At 45.5% G+C, this 18,449-nt stretch overlaps 1 protein-coding gene across 2 annotated transcripts in view; it reads left to right on the top strand.

Annotated features, from left to right (window-relative positions):
• Positions 1-18,449, top strand: part of GPR89A (G protein-coupled receptor 89A) — a 54,558-nt gene that overhangs the window by 34,822 nt on the left and 1,287 nt on the right. For both annotated transcript variants that reach the window (XM_075334937.1, XM_075334938.1), the window contains exons 5-15: positions 1,951-2,057; positions 3,849-3,950; positions 4,093-4,213; positions 4,295-4,375; positions 6,349-6,458; positions 8,982-9,070; positions 9,997-10,089; positions 10,426-10,521; positions 11,289-11,378; positions 11,803-11,868; positions 15,378-18,449. The exon at positions 15,378-18,449 is cut by the window's right edge and continues 1,287 nt beyond it. In XM_075334937.1, the coding sequence (XP_075191052.1) occupies positions 1,951-2,057; positions 3,849-3,950; positions 4,093-4,213; positions 4,295-4,375; positions 6,349-6,458; positions 8,982-9,070; positions 9,997-10,089; positions 10,426-10,521; positions 11,289-11,378; positions 11,803-11,868; positions 15,378-15,584 (1,162 nt within the window). In that variant the 3' untranslated portion in view covers positions 15,585-18,449. The remainder of the gene's footprint in view (positions 1-1,950; positions 2,058-3,848; positions 3,951-4,092; positions 4,214-4,294; positions 4,376-6,348; positions 6,459-8,981; positions 9,071-9,996; positions 10,090-10,425; positions 10,522-11,288; positions 11,379-11,802; positions 11,869-15,377) is intronic.

Here is an 18,449-nt window from a genome sequence, read left to right as displayed (position 1 = left end):
CTGTCTCTGTCTCTTTCCCTGTCTCTGTCTGCACCTATCTGTCTCATTGACTGTCTTTCTCTGTCTCTCTTTCCCTGTCTCTGTCTCTTTCTCTCTGTGTGTGTGTCTGCCTCTGTCTGTCTCTTTGACTGTCTGCCTCTGTCTCTCTCCCTGTCTGTCTCTTTCCCTGCCTGTGCCTGTCTGTCTTTTTGACTGTCTGTCTCTCGTTCTCTGTCTCTTTCCCTGTCTGTCTGTCTCTCTCCCTGTCTGTCTGCCTCTGTCTCTCTCTTTGACTGTCTGTCTCTCTCCCTGTCTGTTTCTTTCCCTGTCTGTGCCTGTCTGTCTCTCTCTTTCTCTGTCTGTCTCTCTCTTTCTCTGTCTGTCTCTCTCTTTCTCTGTCTCTCTCTCTCTCTTTCTCTCTCTCTTTCTCTGTCTCTTTTCCTTTCTCTGTCTCTTTCCCTTTCTCTCTCTCTTTCCCTTTCTCTTTCTCTGTCTCTCTCTCTTTCCCTTTCTTTGTCTCTTTCCCTTTCTTTGGCTCTTTCCCTTTCTCTGTCTCTGTCCCTTTCTCTGTCTCTGTCCCTTTCTCTGTCTCTTTCCCTTTCTCTGTCTCTTTCCCTTTCTCTGTCTCTTTCCCTTTCTCTGTCTCTTTTCCTTTCTCTGTCTCTTTCCCTGTCTCTGTCTCTTTCCCTGTCTGTCTCTTTCCGTTTGTGTGACTCTTTCCCTGTCTGTGCCTGTCTACCTCTGTCTGTCTCTTTGATTGTCTGTCTCTTCTCTTTCTCTGTCTGTCTCTTTCTCTGTTTGTCTCTGTCTGTCTGTCTCTCTCTGTCTATGTCTCACTGTCTCTTCACCGACATCTTATTACCTCACACATAAGCCTCTTATACTAACAGTTTATTTTGTTCCTATAGCAACCAATCACAGCTCCTATTAATAACCTAATAGCTCACAGCTCCATTGACTTTAATGGAGGCAGGTTTTCTGGAGAGTAACTGTAAAGCGCGGGGTTAACTTTTCTCATCAAAACATAGTATATGACGTTCCCTGGGTCACTTGAGGCGTCTGTGCACAATATCGTGATTGTAAATGCGACGGTGCGGATTCCTTTAGTGGACAACACACACACGTATATACACACATATATACACACATACACTCAGCTTTATATATTAGTTTGCCTAGGTTACCGGCCTCTTCAGATTATCATCGCTGGCCGGTCTCCTAGGCAAGGAGCGCAGCACTTACAAGCTCTGGATCTGACCGGATTGCCTGATCTGCCCATCCTCAGCGCCCCTGCGATGCTTCAGAGGACAAAGCTGCCTCTTCTCGCGCTCCGTTGAGCCATTTGTCTTAACTGTCATAAGCAGGAAACTGGGAAGAAACTCCTTGAGAAATTCGCTTTGATCCCGGCTTTTTCTTTAAAATCCTCCTTTCATTACAGCCCTCTCTGTCTTAATGGGGATATGTCACCAGGTTTTTGCTCCCCCATCTGAGAGCAGCATACTGTAGAGACAGAGACCCTGATTCCAGCGATGTGTCACTTACTGAGCTGTTTGCTGTCATTTTGATAAAATAACTGTTTTCTCTGCTGCAGATCATGAATATGCTGGACTACCTGCAGCACGCCAAGTAGTCCTGTAATGATAATCCCCTGCTAATTAAGCAGTGATTTTATTAAAACCACACTAAGCAGCCCAGTAAGTGACACATCGCTGGAATCAGGATCTCTGCCCCTACATTATGCTGCTCTCAGATAACAGCTTCACACTGCCGGATATAGACCGTCAGTGCAGTGTTGTGTATGGACTCCCCGGATGTATAAAGTCTATGGTCAGTGCTGATGTGGGTGACAAAGGCGCAGATTAGGCAATAGAAAAAGCTGAATCTGTTTATTAGAACATTTTAGAACTGTGACTGCTGCTGATGATGATGATGATGATGATGATGATGATGGTGGTGGTTGTTGTCCCGCAGCTCTCGGTATTTCCACTGGAAGCTGAACCTGTGCGTCATCCTGCTGGTCCTCGTCTTTGTGGTCCCGTTCTATATCGGATACTTCGTAGTGAGCAACATCCGACTGTGTGAGTACAGAGCAGCACCGCCGGGTATTGTCGGCCATATTGGCTCTCCTGTCCGCTGTATCCTCTCACCCGTTGTGTCCTCATCATCTGCTGTCGATGATTACATTTTGACCTAAGTCATATTAACCCAAAAGAGAAGGTCTGAGAGCTTAGCGAGAAATCAGATCCCAGCTGCCTATTAAAGTCTATGGAGAAGGGAGGAGAATGCGGAGCACAGTGAAAGTGAGCGACAGATAGATGATCAAAGTGTTGCAGCTTTCTAGTAATGGTTTTATCTCACCCCAGCCTTGGATTCACAGCTACACTGCTCAGTCCTATTGTATTCAGTCTTCCATGCTGTAACTTTCTAGTAATGGTTCTATCTCACCCTAGTGCTGGATTCACATCTACACTGCTCAGTACTGATGCATAATGTCTCCAATGCTGCAGCTTTCTAGTAAGGGTTGTATCTCACCCCAGTGCTTGATTCACATCTACACAGCTCAGTGCTGCTGCATAATGTCTCCGATGCTGCAGATTTCTAGTAAGGGTTTTTCTCATCCCAGAGCTGGATTCTCATCTACACAGCTCAGTACTGCTGTATAATATCTCCCATGCTGAAGCTTTCTAGTAAGGGTTTATCTCACCCCAGTCCTGGATTCAAATCTACACAGCTCAGTACTGCTGTATACTGTCTCCAATGCTGCAGCTTTCTAGTAAGGGTTGTATCTCACCCCAGAGCTGGATTTATATCTATACTGCTCAGTACTTCTGTATACGGTCTCCCATGCTGCAGCTTTCTAGTAACAGGTTTATCTCACCCCAATCCTGCATTCACATCTACACTGCTCAGTTCTATTGTATTCAGTCTTCCATGCTGTAACTTTCTAGTAATGGTTCTATCTCGCCCTAGTGCTGGATTCACATCTACACAGCTCAGTAGTGCTGTATAATATCTCCCATGCTGCAGCTTTCTAGTAATGGTTTTATCTCACCTCAGTGCTGGATTCGCATCTGCACAGCTCAGTGCTGCTGTATACTGTCTCCAATGCTGCAGCTTTCTAGTAAGGGTTGTATCTCACCCCAGAGCTGGATTTATATCTATACTGCTCAGTACGTCTGTATACGGTCTCCCATGCTGCGGCTTTCTAGTAACAGGTTTATCTCACCCCAATCCTGGATTCACATCTACACTGCTCAGTTCTATTGTATTCAGTCTTCCATGCTGTAACTTTCTAGTAATGGTTCTCTCTCACCCTAGTGCTGGATTTACATCTACACAGCTCAGTAGTGCTGTATAATATCTCCCATACTGCAGCTTTCTAGTAATGGTTTTATCTCACCCCAGTGCTGGATTCACATCTACACAGCTCAGTAGTGCTGTATAATATCTCCCATGCTGCAGCTTTCTAGTAATGGTTTTATCTCACCCCAGTGCTGGATTCACATCTACACAGCTCAGTAGTGCTGTATAATATCTCCCATGCTGCAGCTTTCTAGTAATGGTTTTATCTCACCCCAGTGCTGGATTCACATCTACACAGCTCAGTAGTGCTGTATAATATCTCCCATGCTGCAGCTTTCTAGTAATGGTTTTATCTCACCTCAGTGCTGGATTCGCATCTGCACAGCTCAGTGCTGCTGTATATTGTGCTGTCTGGAGACAGGAGAGCAGGATTCCCTCACATCTGTATGTGTGAAATATATCCGCTAGTATCCACCACTAGCTCAGAGACAACTGCTTTTTATGGACACGTCAATAAGTACATTTTTGTGAGTGCCCCCCTGTAATGATGTCTCCCCTCTGCGCAGTGCACCGTCAGCGGCTGCTGTTCTCCTGCGCGGTGTGGCTCACCTTCATGTATTTCTTCTGGAAGCTGGGAGATCCCTTCCCTATACTGAGCCCGAAGCATGGTGAGTCCGGTCTGTGCATCAGTATCGCGGGGTAATGAAGGTAAAGATGAGGCTTCACCACCAGGGTGGTCTCCGGGGAGGGGGACGTGTGGTGCACGTGGCCCTGGCCACACCCGCAGGTCACAGACGTCTCTTCCCGCAGGAATCCTGTCCATCGAGCAGCTGATCAGCAGGGTGGGGGTCATCGGGGTGACGCTGATGGCCTTACTGTCTGGGTTTGGTGCTGTGAATTGTCCCTACACCTACATGTCCTACTTCCTAAGGTGAGCGCATTCCCTGCACAAGGACGTGCTACTTCCCACATCACAGTATATCTATAGCTTGTGCTTTCTCGGGTTTGGCAGGAACGTGACAGAAGCCGATATCCAGGCGCTGGAGAGACGACTGCTGCAAACCATGGACATGATCGTCAGCAAGAAGAAGAGGTAATGATGAGACCTGGCCACCAGAGGGCAGCAGCGTCCTGTGTCATCCTCCTGTGTTCACTGCTGGAGACCGGAAGAAAGCATCCAGCAGCCGGGAAATAATCCTGGCACACTGCGTTTACACCTACGTTCACCGGTCCCATCGGGGCATCTGTCCGACAACCCATCCACCCCCCGCAAAACGTGTTTTGGATGTGTACGCCAGCAGGCCATTGAGTGTAATGGAGCAGATGGAGTCAGTGCGTGCTCTGTCTTGCTCCATCTACTATAATAATAGTAATAAACACATTCATTGTATTATTATATTCATTTTTCATACTTAATATGTGATTATTATTAGTATTAATATTATTATATTATTGTATTATAGTATTATATTCATTTTTCATAATTGTCATTATTATTAGTATTAATATTATTATATTTATTGCATTATTATTTTCATTTTTCATAATTAATATGTTATCATTCTTAGTATTAATATTATTTATATTTATTATTGTATTAGATTCATTTTAATACTGTTTCCATAATTTTTTAATACATGAATATTAAATGTGTTAATAACAATATGGATATATTAATACAAAAATATATTAAAATAGTAATATAAATATAATAATGCAATAATTAATATAATACCAATAATACCGTAATAATGATGATGATAATAATGATAATAATGATAAAAAAATAATAATTCTGGAAAAAAATATTCTGAATATAATACACTATATTATTATTATTTTATTAACATATTGATTATTGTGTTACCGTATATTCATATTATTTTTTTTCTTAATTAATATTTTATTTATAATTATTATTATTAATAATAATTATGAAAAAATAATATGAATATAATACAATATATTATTTTATTAACATATTGATTATTATATTATTATATTCATATTCTTTTTCATAATTAATATTTAATTTATAATTAATTTTCTATGGTTTTATATTCATATTAATAGTTAGTTTTCATATTTTTTAATATATCCATATATTATTATTAATAATAATAATACAATTAATATCTATATATTAATACAAAAAATATGGAAACCGTGATCATTTATATGCATATAATAATATATTAATATAATAATAATAATAGTAATAATAATAATAATAATAATAATAAAAAAAGCCAATCATAATAAGATATTATGGAAAATAATTGCAAAAAATTGCAATAATCCCATATTAATTATTGTATAATAATAATAATTATTATTATTATTATTACACCTCTACCCATGCACACTCATTTCTTGTGAGTGTGCAGATGCTTGAGAACAGGTAGAATATTATTCATTATTATTATTATTATTATTATTATTATTATTATTATTATTATTAATATTCCATTAAATTCATATTGATTTAAATAATATGAAATAGTATATTAATGATTAATATTTTTGGCCTCTTCTTGTCCTGGACGCTATACACAGGTGACATCAATCATTTCTTATTCCGCAGCTGCCATCATTAATATTAATAATCGCCGTCTTCTTCCTCTTTACACGACGTCTTAGTTCCTATTTTTCTGTTACTTTTTCCCAGAAACTGATAAGAATAAAATATATAATTTTTTTTACAATTTTTTATTACTTTAATTTGTGTTCCTCGATGGTCTGTCTCCGCGTGCTGCAGTGTATGGCAGTGTACAGGGAATCGGGGTGGTATCAGGATCACCCCTCTTAAAGGCCGCAGCTAAGGATGGCCTCCCAGCAGTTAAGGAGTTAAGCAGCAGCGGTGGGCTCTTTCTTTCCCCTTTAGGCCCGCTCGTCGGTATGGCTGACCATCGCTGAGCCGCCGTCTCCGCTTTCTCACGGTTTCAGCGTTTCGCCAGCTGTGGCTTTCTCACCGTCCATCCTATTACTCGGTGGTGGTCGCTGACACCTACTTTTGGGTGAGGAGCAGAATTCAGTCTTCTGTAACCGATCTTCTTCTCCCTGCAGGATGGCCATGGTGCGGAGGAACATGTCCCAGAGAGGAGAGGTGCACAACCGGCCCACCGGATTCTGGGGGATGATCAAGAGTGTCACGTCCTCCGCTCCCGGCAGCGAAAGTATCTTTTATACTAAATAGTATATTTATTTCTCAGAGAAAACTAATGAGAATGTCTGCTCCAGAGTAATATATACATATCCCAGGCAGAATAGTGAGTTCAGCTCTGGAGTATAATACAGGAGGTAATTCAGGATATGTAATGTATGTACACAGTGACTGCACCAGCAGAATAGTGAGTGCAGCTCTGGAGTATAATACAGGAGGTAACTCAGGATCAGTAATGTAATGTATGTACACAGTGACTGCACCAGCAGAATAGTGAGCGCAGCTCTGAAGTATAATACAGGAGGTAATTCAGGATCAGTAATGTAATGTATGTACACAGTGACTGCACCAGCAGAATAGTGAGCGCAGCTCTGAAGTATAATACAGGAGGTAACTCAGGATCAGTAATGTAATGTATGTACACAGTGACTGCACCAGCAGAATAGTGAGTGCAGCTCTGGAGTATAATACAGGAGGTAACTCAGGATCAGTAATGTAATGTATGTACACAGTGACTGCACCAGCAGAATAGTGAGTGCAGCTCTGGAGGATAATACAGGAGGTAACTCAGGATCAGTAATGTAATGTATGTACACAGTGACTGCACCAGCAGAATAGTGAGTGCAGCTCTGGAGTATAATACAGGATGTAACTCAGGATCAGTAATGTATGTACACAGTGACTGCACCAGCAGAATAGTGAGTGCAGCTCTGGAGTATAATACAGGATGTAACTCAGGATCAGTGCAGGATCAGTAATGTAATGTATGTACACAGTGACTGCACCAGCAGAACAGTGAGTGCAGCTCTGGAGTATAATACAGGATGTAACTCAGGATCAGTAATGTAATGTAATGTATGTACACAGTGACTGCACCAGCAGAATAGTGAGTGCAGCTCTGGAGTATAATACAGGAGGTAACTCAGCATCAGTAATGTAATGTATGTACACAGTGACTGCACTAGCGGAATAGTGAGTGCAGCTCTGGAGTATAATACAGGAGCTAACTCAGGATCAGTAATGTATGTAGACAGTGACTGCACCAGCAGAATAATGAGTGCAGCTCTGAAGTATAATACAGGAGGTAACTCAGGATCAGTAATGTAATGTGTGTACACAGTGATTGCACCAGCAGAATAGTGAGCGCAGCTCTGAAGTGTAATACAGGAGCTAACTCAGGATCAGTAATGTATGTACACAGTGACTGCAGCAGCAGAATAGGGAGTGCAGCTCTGGAGTATAATACAGTGTAAGTAATGTATGTACATAGTGACTGCATCAACAGAATAGTGAGTGCAGCTCTGGAGTATAATACAGGAGGTAACTCCAGATCAGAATAGTGAGTGCAGCTCTGGAGTGTAATATGCTGTTCCTATACTGTAAGATTATAGCACTGCAGCTCTTTCCTATATAAATGCCCGTCCTTGGTAATGACATTTCTTTTGGGAGCAGTTGCGTTCCTATATTATGGGTCTCTTTGCTCAGTGTCTCTCCCCTCTGCACTTACAGTAGTAATCTGCCACATTGCAATTCCCCAGTCTATGAAGCTGAGTGTTTCGGCAGCTGCAGGATTGATGTGAGCAGCTGCAGGATTGATGTGAGCAGCTGCAGGATTGATGTGAGCAGCTGCAGGATTGATGTGAGCAGCTGCAGGATTGATATGAGCAGCTGCAGGATTGATGTGAGCAGCTGCAGGATTGATGTGAGCAGCTGCAGGATTGATGTGAGCAGCTGCAGGATTGAGGTGAGCAGCTGCAGGATTGATGTGAGCAGCTGCAGGATTGATGTGAGCAGCTGCAGGATTGAGGTGAGCAGCTGCAGGATTGAGGTGAGCAGCTGCAGGATTGAGGTGAGCAGCTGCAGGATTGAGGTGAGCAGCTGCAGGATTGAGGTGAGCAGCTGCAGGATTGATGTGAGCAGCTGCAGGATTGAGGTGAGCAGCTGCAGGATTGATGTGAGCAGCTGCAGGATTGAGGTGAGCAGCTGCAGGATTGATGTGAGCAGCTGCAGGATTGAGGTGAGCAGCTGCAGGATTGATGTGAGCAGCTGCAGGATTGATGTGAGCAGCTGCAGGATTGATGTGAGCAGCTGCAGGATTGATGTGAGCAGCTGCAGGATTGATGTTAGCAGCTGCAGGATTGAGGTGAGCAGCTGCAGGATTGATGTGAGCAGCTGCAGGATTGATGTGAGCAGCTGCAGGATTGATGTGAGCAGCTGCAGGATTGATGTGAGCAGCTGCAGGATTGATGTTAGCAGCTGCAGGATTGAGGTGAGCAGCTGCAGGATTGAGGTGAGCAGCTGCAGGATTGATGTGAGCAGCTGCAGGATTGAGGTGAGCAGCTGCAGGATTGAGGTGAGCAGCTGCAGGATTGATGTGAGCAGCTGCAGGATTGATGTGAGCAGCTGCAGGATTGATGTGAGCAGCTGCAGGATTGATGTGAGCGGCTGCGTGTGCCTGAGCAGTATTGGAGTGTGAGCTCTTTGGCCGCAGGATGGGGTGGATTTCTGGCCCTTTTGCTTCCTTCACTCCCATCAGACCTGTCTCAGATCCAGCAGGAGGTGGACGCCCTGGAAGAACTGAGCCGTCAGCTGTTTCTGGAGACTGTGGACCTTCACGCCACCAGGGTAAGACCCTCATTGTTCTCTGCTTATAATAAACAACAGAAGGGAAGGGCACCACCTAGTGGGATCTCCTGGTATACTAAGCACGTACTAAGGAAAAGGAGAAGAAAGGGTATACCAACATGGGATCACCACAACAATATATAAAGAGTAAATATTTTATTGATACACGCACAAACAAGAAAACACATATCTCCGCACTTGGAGATCACCACGTGTGCAGTGGCTTCCTCAGGGGAAAGAAAGGCCTTCTCATTGTGCACTACTAGGTCTCCACTATACGACTCATTGACCTCCGTGGTCACTGCATATAGGGGTAACATACTGCAATACGTTTGATTTCTTTCATCTGTTCCTATATCCTACACATCAGGTGTTAGCATATCTGAATGTATCTGAACAGTGGTTTTCCAATTTTGCATCTCACTCATATCTGTATACTATATCATACAGTCTGTCTTATTACCATTAAATACGGATCTATTCTGGGACCGGACTTTGTGCAATATCTTATAGAGTACCTTTGCTGTATTTGCATTGTATTTTTCATATGTTATTGTTCCTGGCGTGTATGGTGTCCATTGGCCTTTTAAGTGTTTTTAATCGTGTTATTGTGTGCCCACGCTCCAAGTGCGGAGATATGTGTTTTCTTGTTTCTGCGTGTATCAATAAAATATTTACTCTTTATATATTGTTGTGGTGATCCCATGTTGGTATACCCATTCTTCTCCTTTTCCTTAGTACCTGCTTATAATAAACCCCATCAGGCTGGGAACGCTTTCCTGCTTGGACCTCCCGTCCTGCAGCCTCCAGCCACCTATCTGCCAGTGCAGCTCTGGTTGTGATTGGAGCAGAAGTTGTATATTCGATGCAATATTAGCTGAACGTTTCGGTGCTGCCTATGACTATGTCCATTCCTTATTCCGCAGGAACGCATCGAATACTCCAAAACCTTCCAGGGAAAATACTTCAATTTCTTGGGCTACTTTTTCTCCATCTACTGCGTGTGGAAAATCTTCATGGTAAGAGAAACTTTCTGATCTGTAAGATTTGCTGAGATCGGATTAGGTCTATGGACTCTTACGGAAATTAAAGGGACACTCCAGAACAAACAAGTGCATTTCTAGGGGGGGTTAGTGATTCGCTTTATGGGTTATTGAGCCCCCCCACGTCACACTGCGTCCCCTGTGGCCCTGCGCTAGGCGTAACACAATGCACCCAGAGTGGTGATCGATTGTGCAAACCAGTTGGGTACGGGAATGTATTGATCACCACCCCCTCCTATATGTCAGGCTATGAGATCCACCGCTCATCCACCCCCCGTGCTGCCGTCATTCATGATTATTGTTTATTTCCAGGCCACAATCAACATCGTCTTTGATCGAGTCGGGAAGACTGATCCGGTCACTCGAGGAATCGAGATCACCGTGAATTACCTGGGAATACAGTTTGATGTAAGTGTCTACCTCTAAGTATAGAGAAATACTTTAGAAATACAATAATTCTCTATTATAGGGTTAAATGACTTTTCCAGAGCTAAGATATTGATGACTTTATTGAAAAGTAATCAATATCAGCACAGCAGCCCGGCTCTGATGGGGAGGTGCCCGGCCCTGATGGGGAGGTGCCCGGCCCTGATGGGGAGGTGCCCGGCCCTGATGGGGAGGTGCCCGGCCCTGATGGGGAGGTGCCCGGCCCTGATGGGGAGGTGCCCGGCCCTGATGGGGAGGTGCCCGGCTCTGATGGGGAGGTGCCCGGCCCTGATGGGGAGGTGCCCGGCCCTGATGGGGAGGTGCCCGGCCCTGATGGGGAGGTGCCCGGCCCTGATGGGGAGGTGCCCGGCCCTGATGGGGAGGTGCCCGGCCCTGATGGGGAGGTGCCCGGCCCTGATGGGGAGGTGCCCGGCCCTGATGGGGAGGTGCCCGGCCCTGATGGGGAGGTGCCCGGCCCTGATGGGAGGTGCCCGGCTCTGATGGGGAGGTGCCCGGCCCTGATGGGGAGGTGCCCGGCCCTGATGCCATCTTCTACTATTCCCCTGAGAGAAGCAGCCAGCCGGATGGTATATGACCAGAAGCAGTCAGTATAGTCACTGCCAAAGATGCTGCCCGGTCTGGAAAACCCCTTTATATCAGTGTATATATTCACTTTATTTCAATAAACTGTATAGCAATGCAGAGCTCCCCTTTAATCGCCGCTCCATACATTTTCCTTCTCTTTGCAGGTGAAGTTCTGGTCCCAGCACATCTCCTTCATCCTGGTGGGGATCATCATCGTCACCTCCATCAGGGGACTCCTCATCACCCTGACAAAGGTACGCTGCCTCTGAGGGCCGATACGTGGACAGGACAAATTAGGACTTTTGCATTATATTATCTGCCCTGCCATACATGCAGACCACCACCAGGGGGCGATCTGGAGGTGACTCCTGTGCAATTCATCAGGTGCTATAGACAGATTGCTCCCCCTGGTGGTGACAACAGATAGGAAGTGTGAACAAGGGACAAGAGAAGAGCAGCATCGCTGTAATCAAAGAATCGCGAGAGCGCTCTAAATTTAATTGAAAATCTGTGTAACCTTATTAATTCTATAGAGGAGTGGAGATTACGGCTGCCATTGACGTCCCTAATCCCAAGAAACTGGTATTATTGAACTGCGAAAATCCAGCACGTGTGATTTGTTTCTCCTCTGCCATTTCAAGCGATAAAATGTGATTTTTTCTTTTTTTTTCTTTTTAGTTCTTTTATGCCATCTCCAGCAGCAAATCCTCCAACGTGATCGTTCTTCTCATAGCCCAGATCATGGTGAGTAGATACAGAAATACATAAGATCCTGTCTGCAGCCACCACTAGGGGGAGCTCCCTGTATACAGAGATACATGATAAGATCCTGTCTGCAGCCACCACTAGGGGGAGCTCCCTGTATACAGAGATACATGATAAGATTCTGTCTGCAGTCACCAGTAGGGGGAGCTCCGTGTATACAGACATACATGATAAGATCCTGTCTGCAGCCACCACTAGGGGGAGCTCACTGTATACAGAGATACATGATAAGATCCTGTCTGCAGCCACCACTAGGGGGAGCTCACTGTATACAGAGATACATGATAAGATCCTGTCTGCAGCCACCACTAGGGGGAGCTCCCTGTATACAGAGATACATGATAAGATTCTGTCTGCAGCCACCACTAGGGGGAGCTCCCTGTATACAGAGATACATGATAAGATGCAGCCACCACTAGGGGGAGCTCCCTGTATACAGAGATACATGATAAGATCCTGTCTGCAGCCACCACTAGGGGGAGCTCACTGTATACAGAGATACATGATAAGATCCTGTCTGCAGTCACCACTAGGGGGAGCTCCCTGTATACAGAGATACATGATAAGATTCTGTCTGCAGCCACCACTAGGGGGAGCTCCCTGTATACAGAGATACATGATAAGATCCTGTCTGCAGCCACCACTAGGGGGAGCTCCCTGTATACAGAGATACATGATAAGATTCTGTCTGCAGTCACCACTAGGGGGAGCTCCCTGTATACAGAGATACATAAGATTCTGTCTGCAGCCACCACTAGGGGGAGCTCCCTGTATACAGAGATACATGATAAGATCCTGTCTGTAGCCACCACTAGGGGGAGCTCCCTGTATACAGAGATACATGATAAGATTCTGTCTGCAGTCACCAGTAGGGGGAGCTCCGTGTATACAGACATACTTGATAAGATCCTGTCTGCAGCCACTACTAGGGGGAGCTCCCTGTATACAGAGATACATGATAAGATTCTGTCTGCAGCCACTACTAGGGGGAGCTCCCTGTATACAGAGATACATGATAAGATTCTGTCTGCAGCCACTACTAGGGGGAGCTCCCTGTATACAGAGATACATGATAAGATCCTGTCTGTAGTCACCACTAGGGGGAGCTCCCTGTATACAGAGATACATGATAAGATCCTGTCTGCAGCCACTACTAGGGGGAGCTCCCTGTATACAGAGATACATGATAAGATTCTGTCTGCAGTCACCACTAGGGGGAGCTCCCTGTATACAGAGATATATGATAAGATTCTGTCTGCAGTCACCACTAGGGGGAGCTCCCTGTATACAGAGATACATGATAAGATCCTGTCTGCAGTCACCACTAGGGGGAGCTCCCTGTATACACAGATACATGATAAGATCCTGTCTGTAGTCACCACTAGGGGGAGCTCCCTGTATACAGAGATACATGATAAGATCCTGTCTGCAGCCACTACTAGGGGGAGCTCCCTGTATACAGAGATACATGATAAGATTCTGTCTGCAGTCACCACTAGGGGGAGCTCCCTGTATACAGAGATATATGATAAGATTCTGTCTGTAGCCACCACTAGGGGGAGCTCCCTGTATACAGAGATACATGATAAGATCTTGTCTGCAGTCACCACTAGGGGGAGCTCTCTGTATACAGAGATACATGATAAGATCCTGTCTGCAGCCACTACTAGTGGGAGCTCCCTGTATACAGAGATACATGATAAGATTCTGTCTGCAGCCACCACTAGGGGGAGCTCCCTGTATACAGAGATACATGATAAGATCCTGTCTGTAGCCACCACTAGGGGGAGCTCCCTGTATACAGAGATACATGATAAGATTCTGTCTGCAGTCACCAGTAGGGGGAGCTCCGTGTATACAGACATACTTGATAAGATCCTGTCTGCAGCCACTACTAGGGGGAGCTCCCTGTATACAGAGATACATGATAAGATTCTGTCTGCAGCCACTACTAGGGGGAGCTCCCTGTATACAGAGATACATGATAAGATTCTGTCTGCAGCCACTACTAGGGGGAGCTCCCTGTATACAGAGATACATGATAAGATCCTGTCTGTAGTCACCACTAGGGGGAGCTCCCTGTATACAGAGATACATGATAAGATCCTGTCTGCAGCCACTACTAGGGGGAGCTCCCTGTATACAGAGATATATGATAAGATCCTGTCTGCAGTCACCACTAGGGGGAGCTCCCTGTATACACAGATACATGATAAGATCCTGTCTGTAGTCACCACTAGGGGGAGCTCCCTGTATACAGAGATACATGATAAGATCCTGTCTGCAGCCACTACTAGGGGGAGCTCCCTGTATACAGAGATACATGATAAGATTCTGTCTGCAGTCACCACTAGGGGGAGCTCCCTGTATACAGAGATATATGATAAGATCCTGTCTGCAGCCACCACTAGGGGGAGCTCCCTGTATACAGAGATACATGATAAGATTCTGTCTGCAGCCACCACTAGGGGGAGCTCCCTGTATACAGAGATACATGATAAGATTCTGTCTGTAGCCACCACTAGGGGGAGCTCCCTGTATACAGAGATACATGATAAGATCTTGTCTGCAGTCACCACTAGGGGGAGCTCCCTGTATACAGAGATACATGATAAGATCCTGTCTGCAGCCACCACTAGGGGGAGCTCCCTGTATACAGAGATACATGATAAGATCCTGTCTGCAGCCACTACTAGTGGGAGCTCCCTGTATACAGAGATACATGATAAGATTCGGCATGCAGCCACCACTAGGGGGAGCTCCCTGTATACAGAGATACATGATAAGATCCTGTCTGCAGCCACCACTAGGAGGAGCTCCCTGTATACAGAGATACATGATAAGATCCTGTCTGCAGCCACCACTAGGGGGAGCTCCCTGTATACACAGATACATGATAAGATCCTGTCTGCAGCCACCACTAGGGGGAGCTCACTGTATACAGAGATACATGAGAAGATCCTGTCTGCAGCCACCACTAGGGGGAGCTCCCTGTATACAGAGATACATGATAAGATCCTGTCTGCAGCCACCACTAGGGGGAGCTCCCTGTATACAGAGATACATGATAAGATCCTGTCTGCAGCCACCACTAGGAGAAGCTACCTGTATACAGAGATACATGATAAGATCCTGTCTGCAGCCACCACTAGGGGGAGCTCCCTGTATACAGAGATACATGATAAGATCCTGTCTGCAGCCACCACTAGGGGGAGCTCCCTGTATACAGATACATGATAAGATCCTGTCTGCAGCCACCACTAGGGGGAGCTCCCTGTATACAGAGATACATGATAAGATCCTGTCTGCAGCCACCACTAGGGGGAGCTCCCTGTATACAGAGATACATGATAAGATTCATCTTGGTGATGTCCGTCCTCAGACAGCCGAAATCTTGACAGTGGTGATAAATAGAGACAAAGTACATTAGGAAGTTGTCACTCCCATTAATGCTCCGTTTATGAAATCTTCTCTAATTCTCCCTCCAGGGAATGTACTTTGTCTCCTCTGTGCTCCTGATCCGGATGAGCATGCCCCTGGAGTACCGCACCATCATCACCGAGGTTCTAGGAGAGCTGCAGTTCAACTTTTACCACCGCTGGTTCGACGTCATCTTCCTGGTCAGCGCTCTGTCCAGCATCCTCTTCCTTTACCTGGCACATAAGCAAGCCCCAGAGAAACACATGGCTCTGTAACCATGGCGTAAACCACTAGGAGAGGCAGATGGGAGTACCTCTTGATGGTTCCTCTTGGTGGTGCCTGCTGGTGGTTTCTTATTGGTATCTCTTGGTGGCTCCTCTTGGTGCTGCTTCCTTGGGGTGCCTCTTAGTATCTCTTAATTATTATTATTATTATTATTTATTATTATAGCGCCATTTATTCCATGGCGCTTTACAAGTGAAAGAGGGTATACGTACAACAATCATTAACAGTACAAGACAGACTGGTATAGGAGGAGAGAGGACCCTGCCCGCGAGGGCTCACAGTCTACAGGGAATGGGAATGGTGCCTCCTTGTGGTATCTCCTTTTGGCGCCTTTTGTTGATGTCTCCTGGTGGTGCTTCCTGGTGGTACCTCTTGGTGATGACTAATAGGTAGCATCTCTTGGTGGTACCTCTTTTTGGAGGTGCCAACAAGTGGTATCTCCTTCCAGTGCTTCCTAGTGCTATCTATATTTGATGGTGCCTTCTGGTGGTGCTAACGGGTGGTGCTTCTTGGTGGCGCCTAATTGGTAGTGCCTCTTGGTGGTATTTCTTTTTGGTGCTGCCTCCTTTTGGCACCTTTTGATGGTGCCTCCTTGTGGTACCTCTTGGTGATGCCTAATAGGTAGCACTTCTTGGTGGTAGCTCTTGGTGGTGCCTAATAGGTAGCGCCTCTTGGTGGTACCTTTTTTTGGTGGTGCCTCCACTAGGAGTAGTGATGTCCTTTGGTGGTATCTCCTTCCAGTGCCTCCTGGTGGTATCTCCTTTTGATGGTGCCTTCTGGTGGTGCTAACTGGTGGTACTTCTTTTTGGTTCTGCCTCTTGGTGGTGTCTCATTGTGGTGCCTCTTGGTATCTCCTGGTGGTGCCTAATAGGTAATGCCTCTTGGTGGTATCTTCTTTTGTTGGTGCCTCCTGATGATATTTCCTGACAGGGCCTCTTGGTGGTAACTCTTAGTGGTACCTCCTTGTAGCGCCCCTTGGTATCTCACAGAGATGCATCCTGGTGATATCTACTGACAGGGCCTCCTGGTGATATGTACCGACAGGGCCTCCTTGTGGTATCTACCGACAGGGCCTCCTTGTGGTATCTACCGACAGGGCCTCCTGGTGGTATCTACTGACAGGGCCTCCTGGTGATATCTACTGACAGGGCCTCCTGGTGATATCTACTGACAGGGCCTCCTGGTGATATCTACTGACAGGGCCTCCTGGTTGTATCTACTGACAGGGTCTCCTGGTGGTATCTTTTGGTGATGCCTCTTTGTGGCGCCTTTTGGTATCTCCTGGAGATGCCTCTTGGTGGTAACTCTTAGTGGTGCCTCTTGGTATCTCCTGGAGATGCCTCTTGGTGGTAACTCTTAGTGGTGCCTCTTGGTATCTCCTGGAGATGCCTCTTGGTAGTAACTCTTAGTGGTGCCTCTTGGTATCTCCTGGAGATGCCTTTTGGTGGTAACTCTTAGTGGTGCCTCTTGGTATCTCCTGGAGATGCCTCTTGGTGGTAACTCTTAGTGGTGCCTCTTGGTATCTCCTGGAGATGCCTCTTGGTGGTAACTCTTAGTGGTGCCTCTTGGTATCTCCTGGAGATGCCTCTTGGTGGTAACTCTTAGTGGTGCCTCTTGGTATCTCCTGGAGATGCCTCTTGGTGGTAACTCTTAGTGGTGCCTCTTGGTATCTCCTGGAGATGCCTCTTGGTGGTAACTCTTAGTGGTGCCTCTTGGTATCTCCTGGAGATGCCTCTTGGTGGTAACTCTTAGTGGTGCCTCTTGGTATCTCCGGGAGATGCCTTTTGGTGGTATCTCCTTTGGTGCCTCCTGGTGGTATCTACTGACCATATTTCCTGTGGTATCTCAGTCAGTATCTCGGCCTGACCTGGAGGAGACATCCACTGCACATAACCAGGGAGGATTGAGTCATCTGACTGCAGAGAAGGATCCTGACGAAATTTTGCTTTGAGACATGGGCTTCCACACAACTCCTCTACTACTTCTTGGTATTGTTTAAAGGGTTAATCCCACCTGGGACATTTGTGACAGATCCACATAATAATAGCTGCGCGGGACCCTTTTTTTTTTTTTTTGGAGTCTACGGGGGAGGGGACTGCTCAAGGGCAACTGCCTCCATTGTGCATAAACGCCTATACTCAAACGCCAAGGATGTGGCTCAAGAGCACCAATAACAATGAATCACTAATAGCAAAAAAAAAAAAAATGCAAGCGCAAAAGTATAAAACATAATTTTTATTAGGTTATAAATTAAAACATAGTAACAAAAAATGTATATGGTAAAAAGCGAACAAATACAGATATTGAGGCAGCTGCTACAAAATCACATAAATATATAGAGAGCACATTATACAGCTGGACAAAATATAAGGCCCGGGTAAAGGAGTATACGAAAGTTTTGTTTGGGTTACCAGTGCTTAAAAGCCTTAGAACCATACCAAAACAAGGTGATATGACATACAGTCACGGGCGAAAGTGTTGGCACCCTTCAAATTGTCCCATTTTTGTTTATTTCCTTTGTGTGTATTGGATCAACATAAAAAAACTAAGAATAAAAAGGCAAATTAGACATAAATTCACACAAAACTCCAAAAAATGGTCCTGACAAAAATTGTTTACACCCTCGGTTTAATATTTGATGGAATAAATCCCTTCCATCACTCGCCTCCTATAACCGTCCACAAGATTCTTCCTCCTCTCACCTGGAATCTCGGACTCTTCTTTATAAACGTCTCCAGGTCTCTCATATTTGAAGGTGTATTCTCTTCCTCTTCTCTTCCTCTTCTCTTCCTCTTCTCTTTCTCTTCCCTTCCTCTTCTCTTCCTCTTCTCTTTCTCTTCTCTTCCTCTTCCTCT

This window comes from Anomaloglossus baeobatrachus, chromosome 2 (genome assembly GCF_048569485.1).
Source record: "Anomaloglossus baeobatrachus isolate aAnoBae1 chromosome 2, aAnoBae1.hap1, whole genome shotgun sequence".
Classification (NCBI taxonomy): domain Eukaryota; kingdom Metazoa; phylum Chordata; class Amphibia; order Anura; family Aromobatidae; genus Anomaloglossus; species Anomaloglossus baeobatrachus.
Note: the sequence above shows the minus strand (reverse complement) of the source record. Positions and strands in the feature narration are given on the sequence as shown.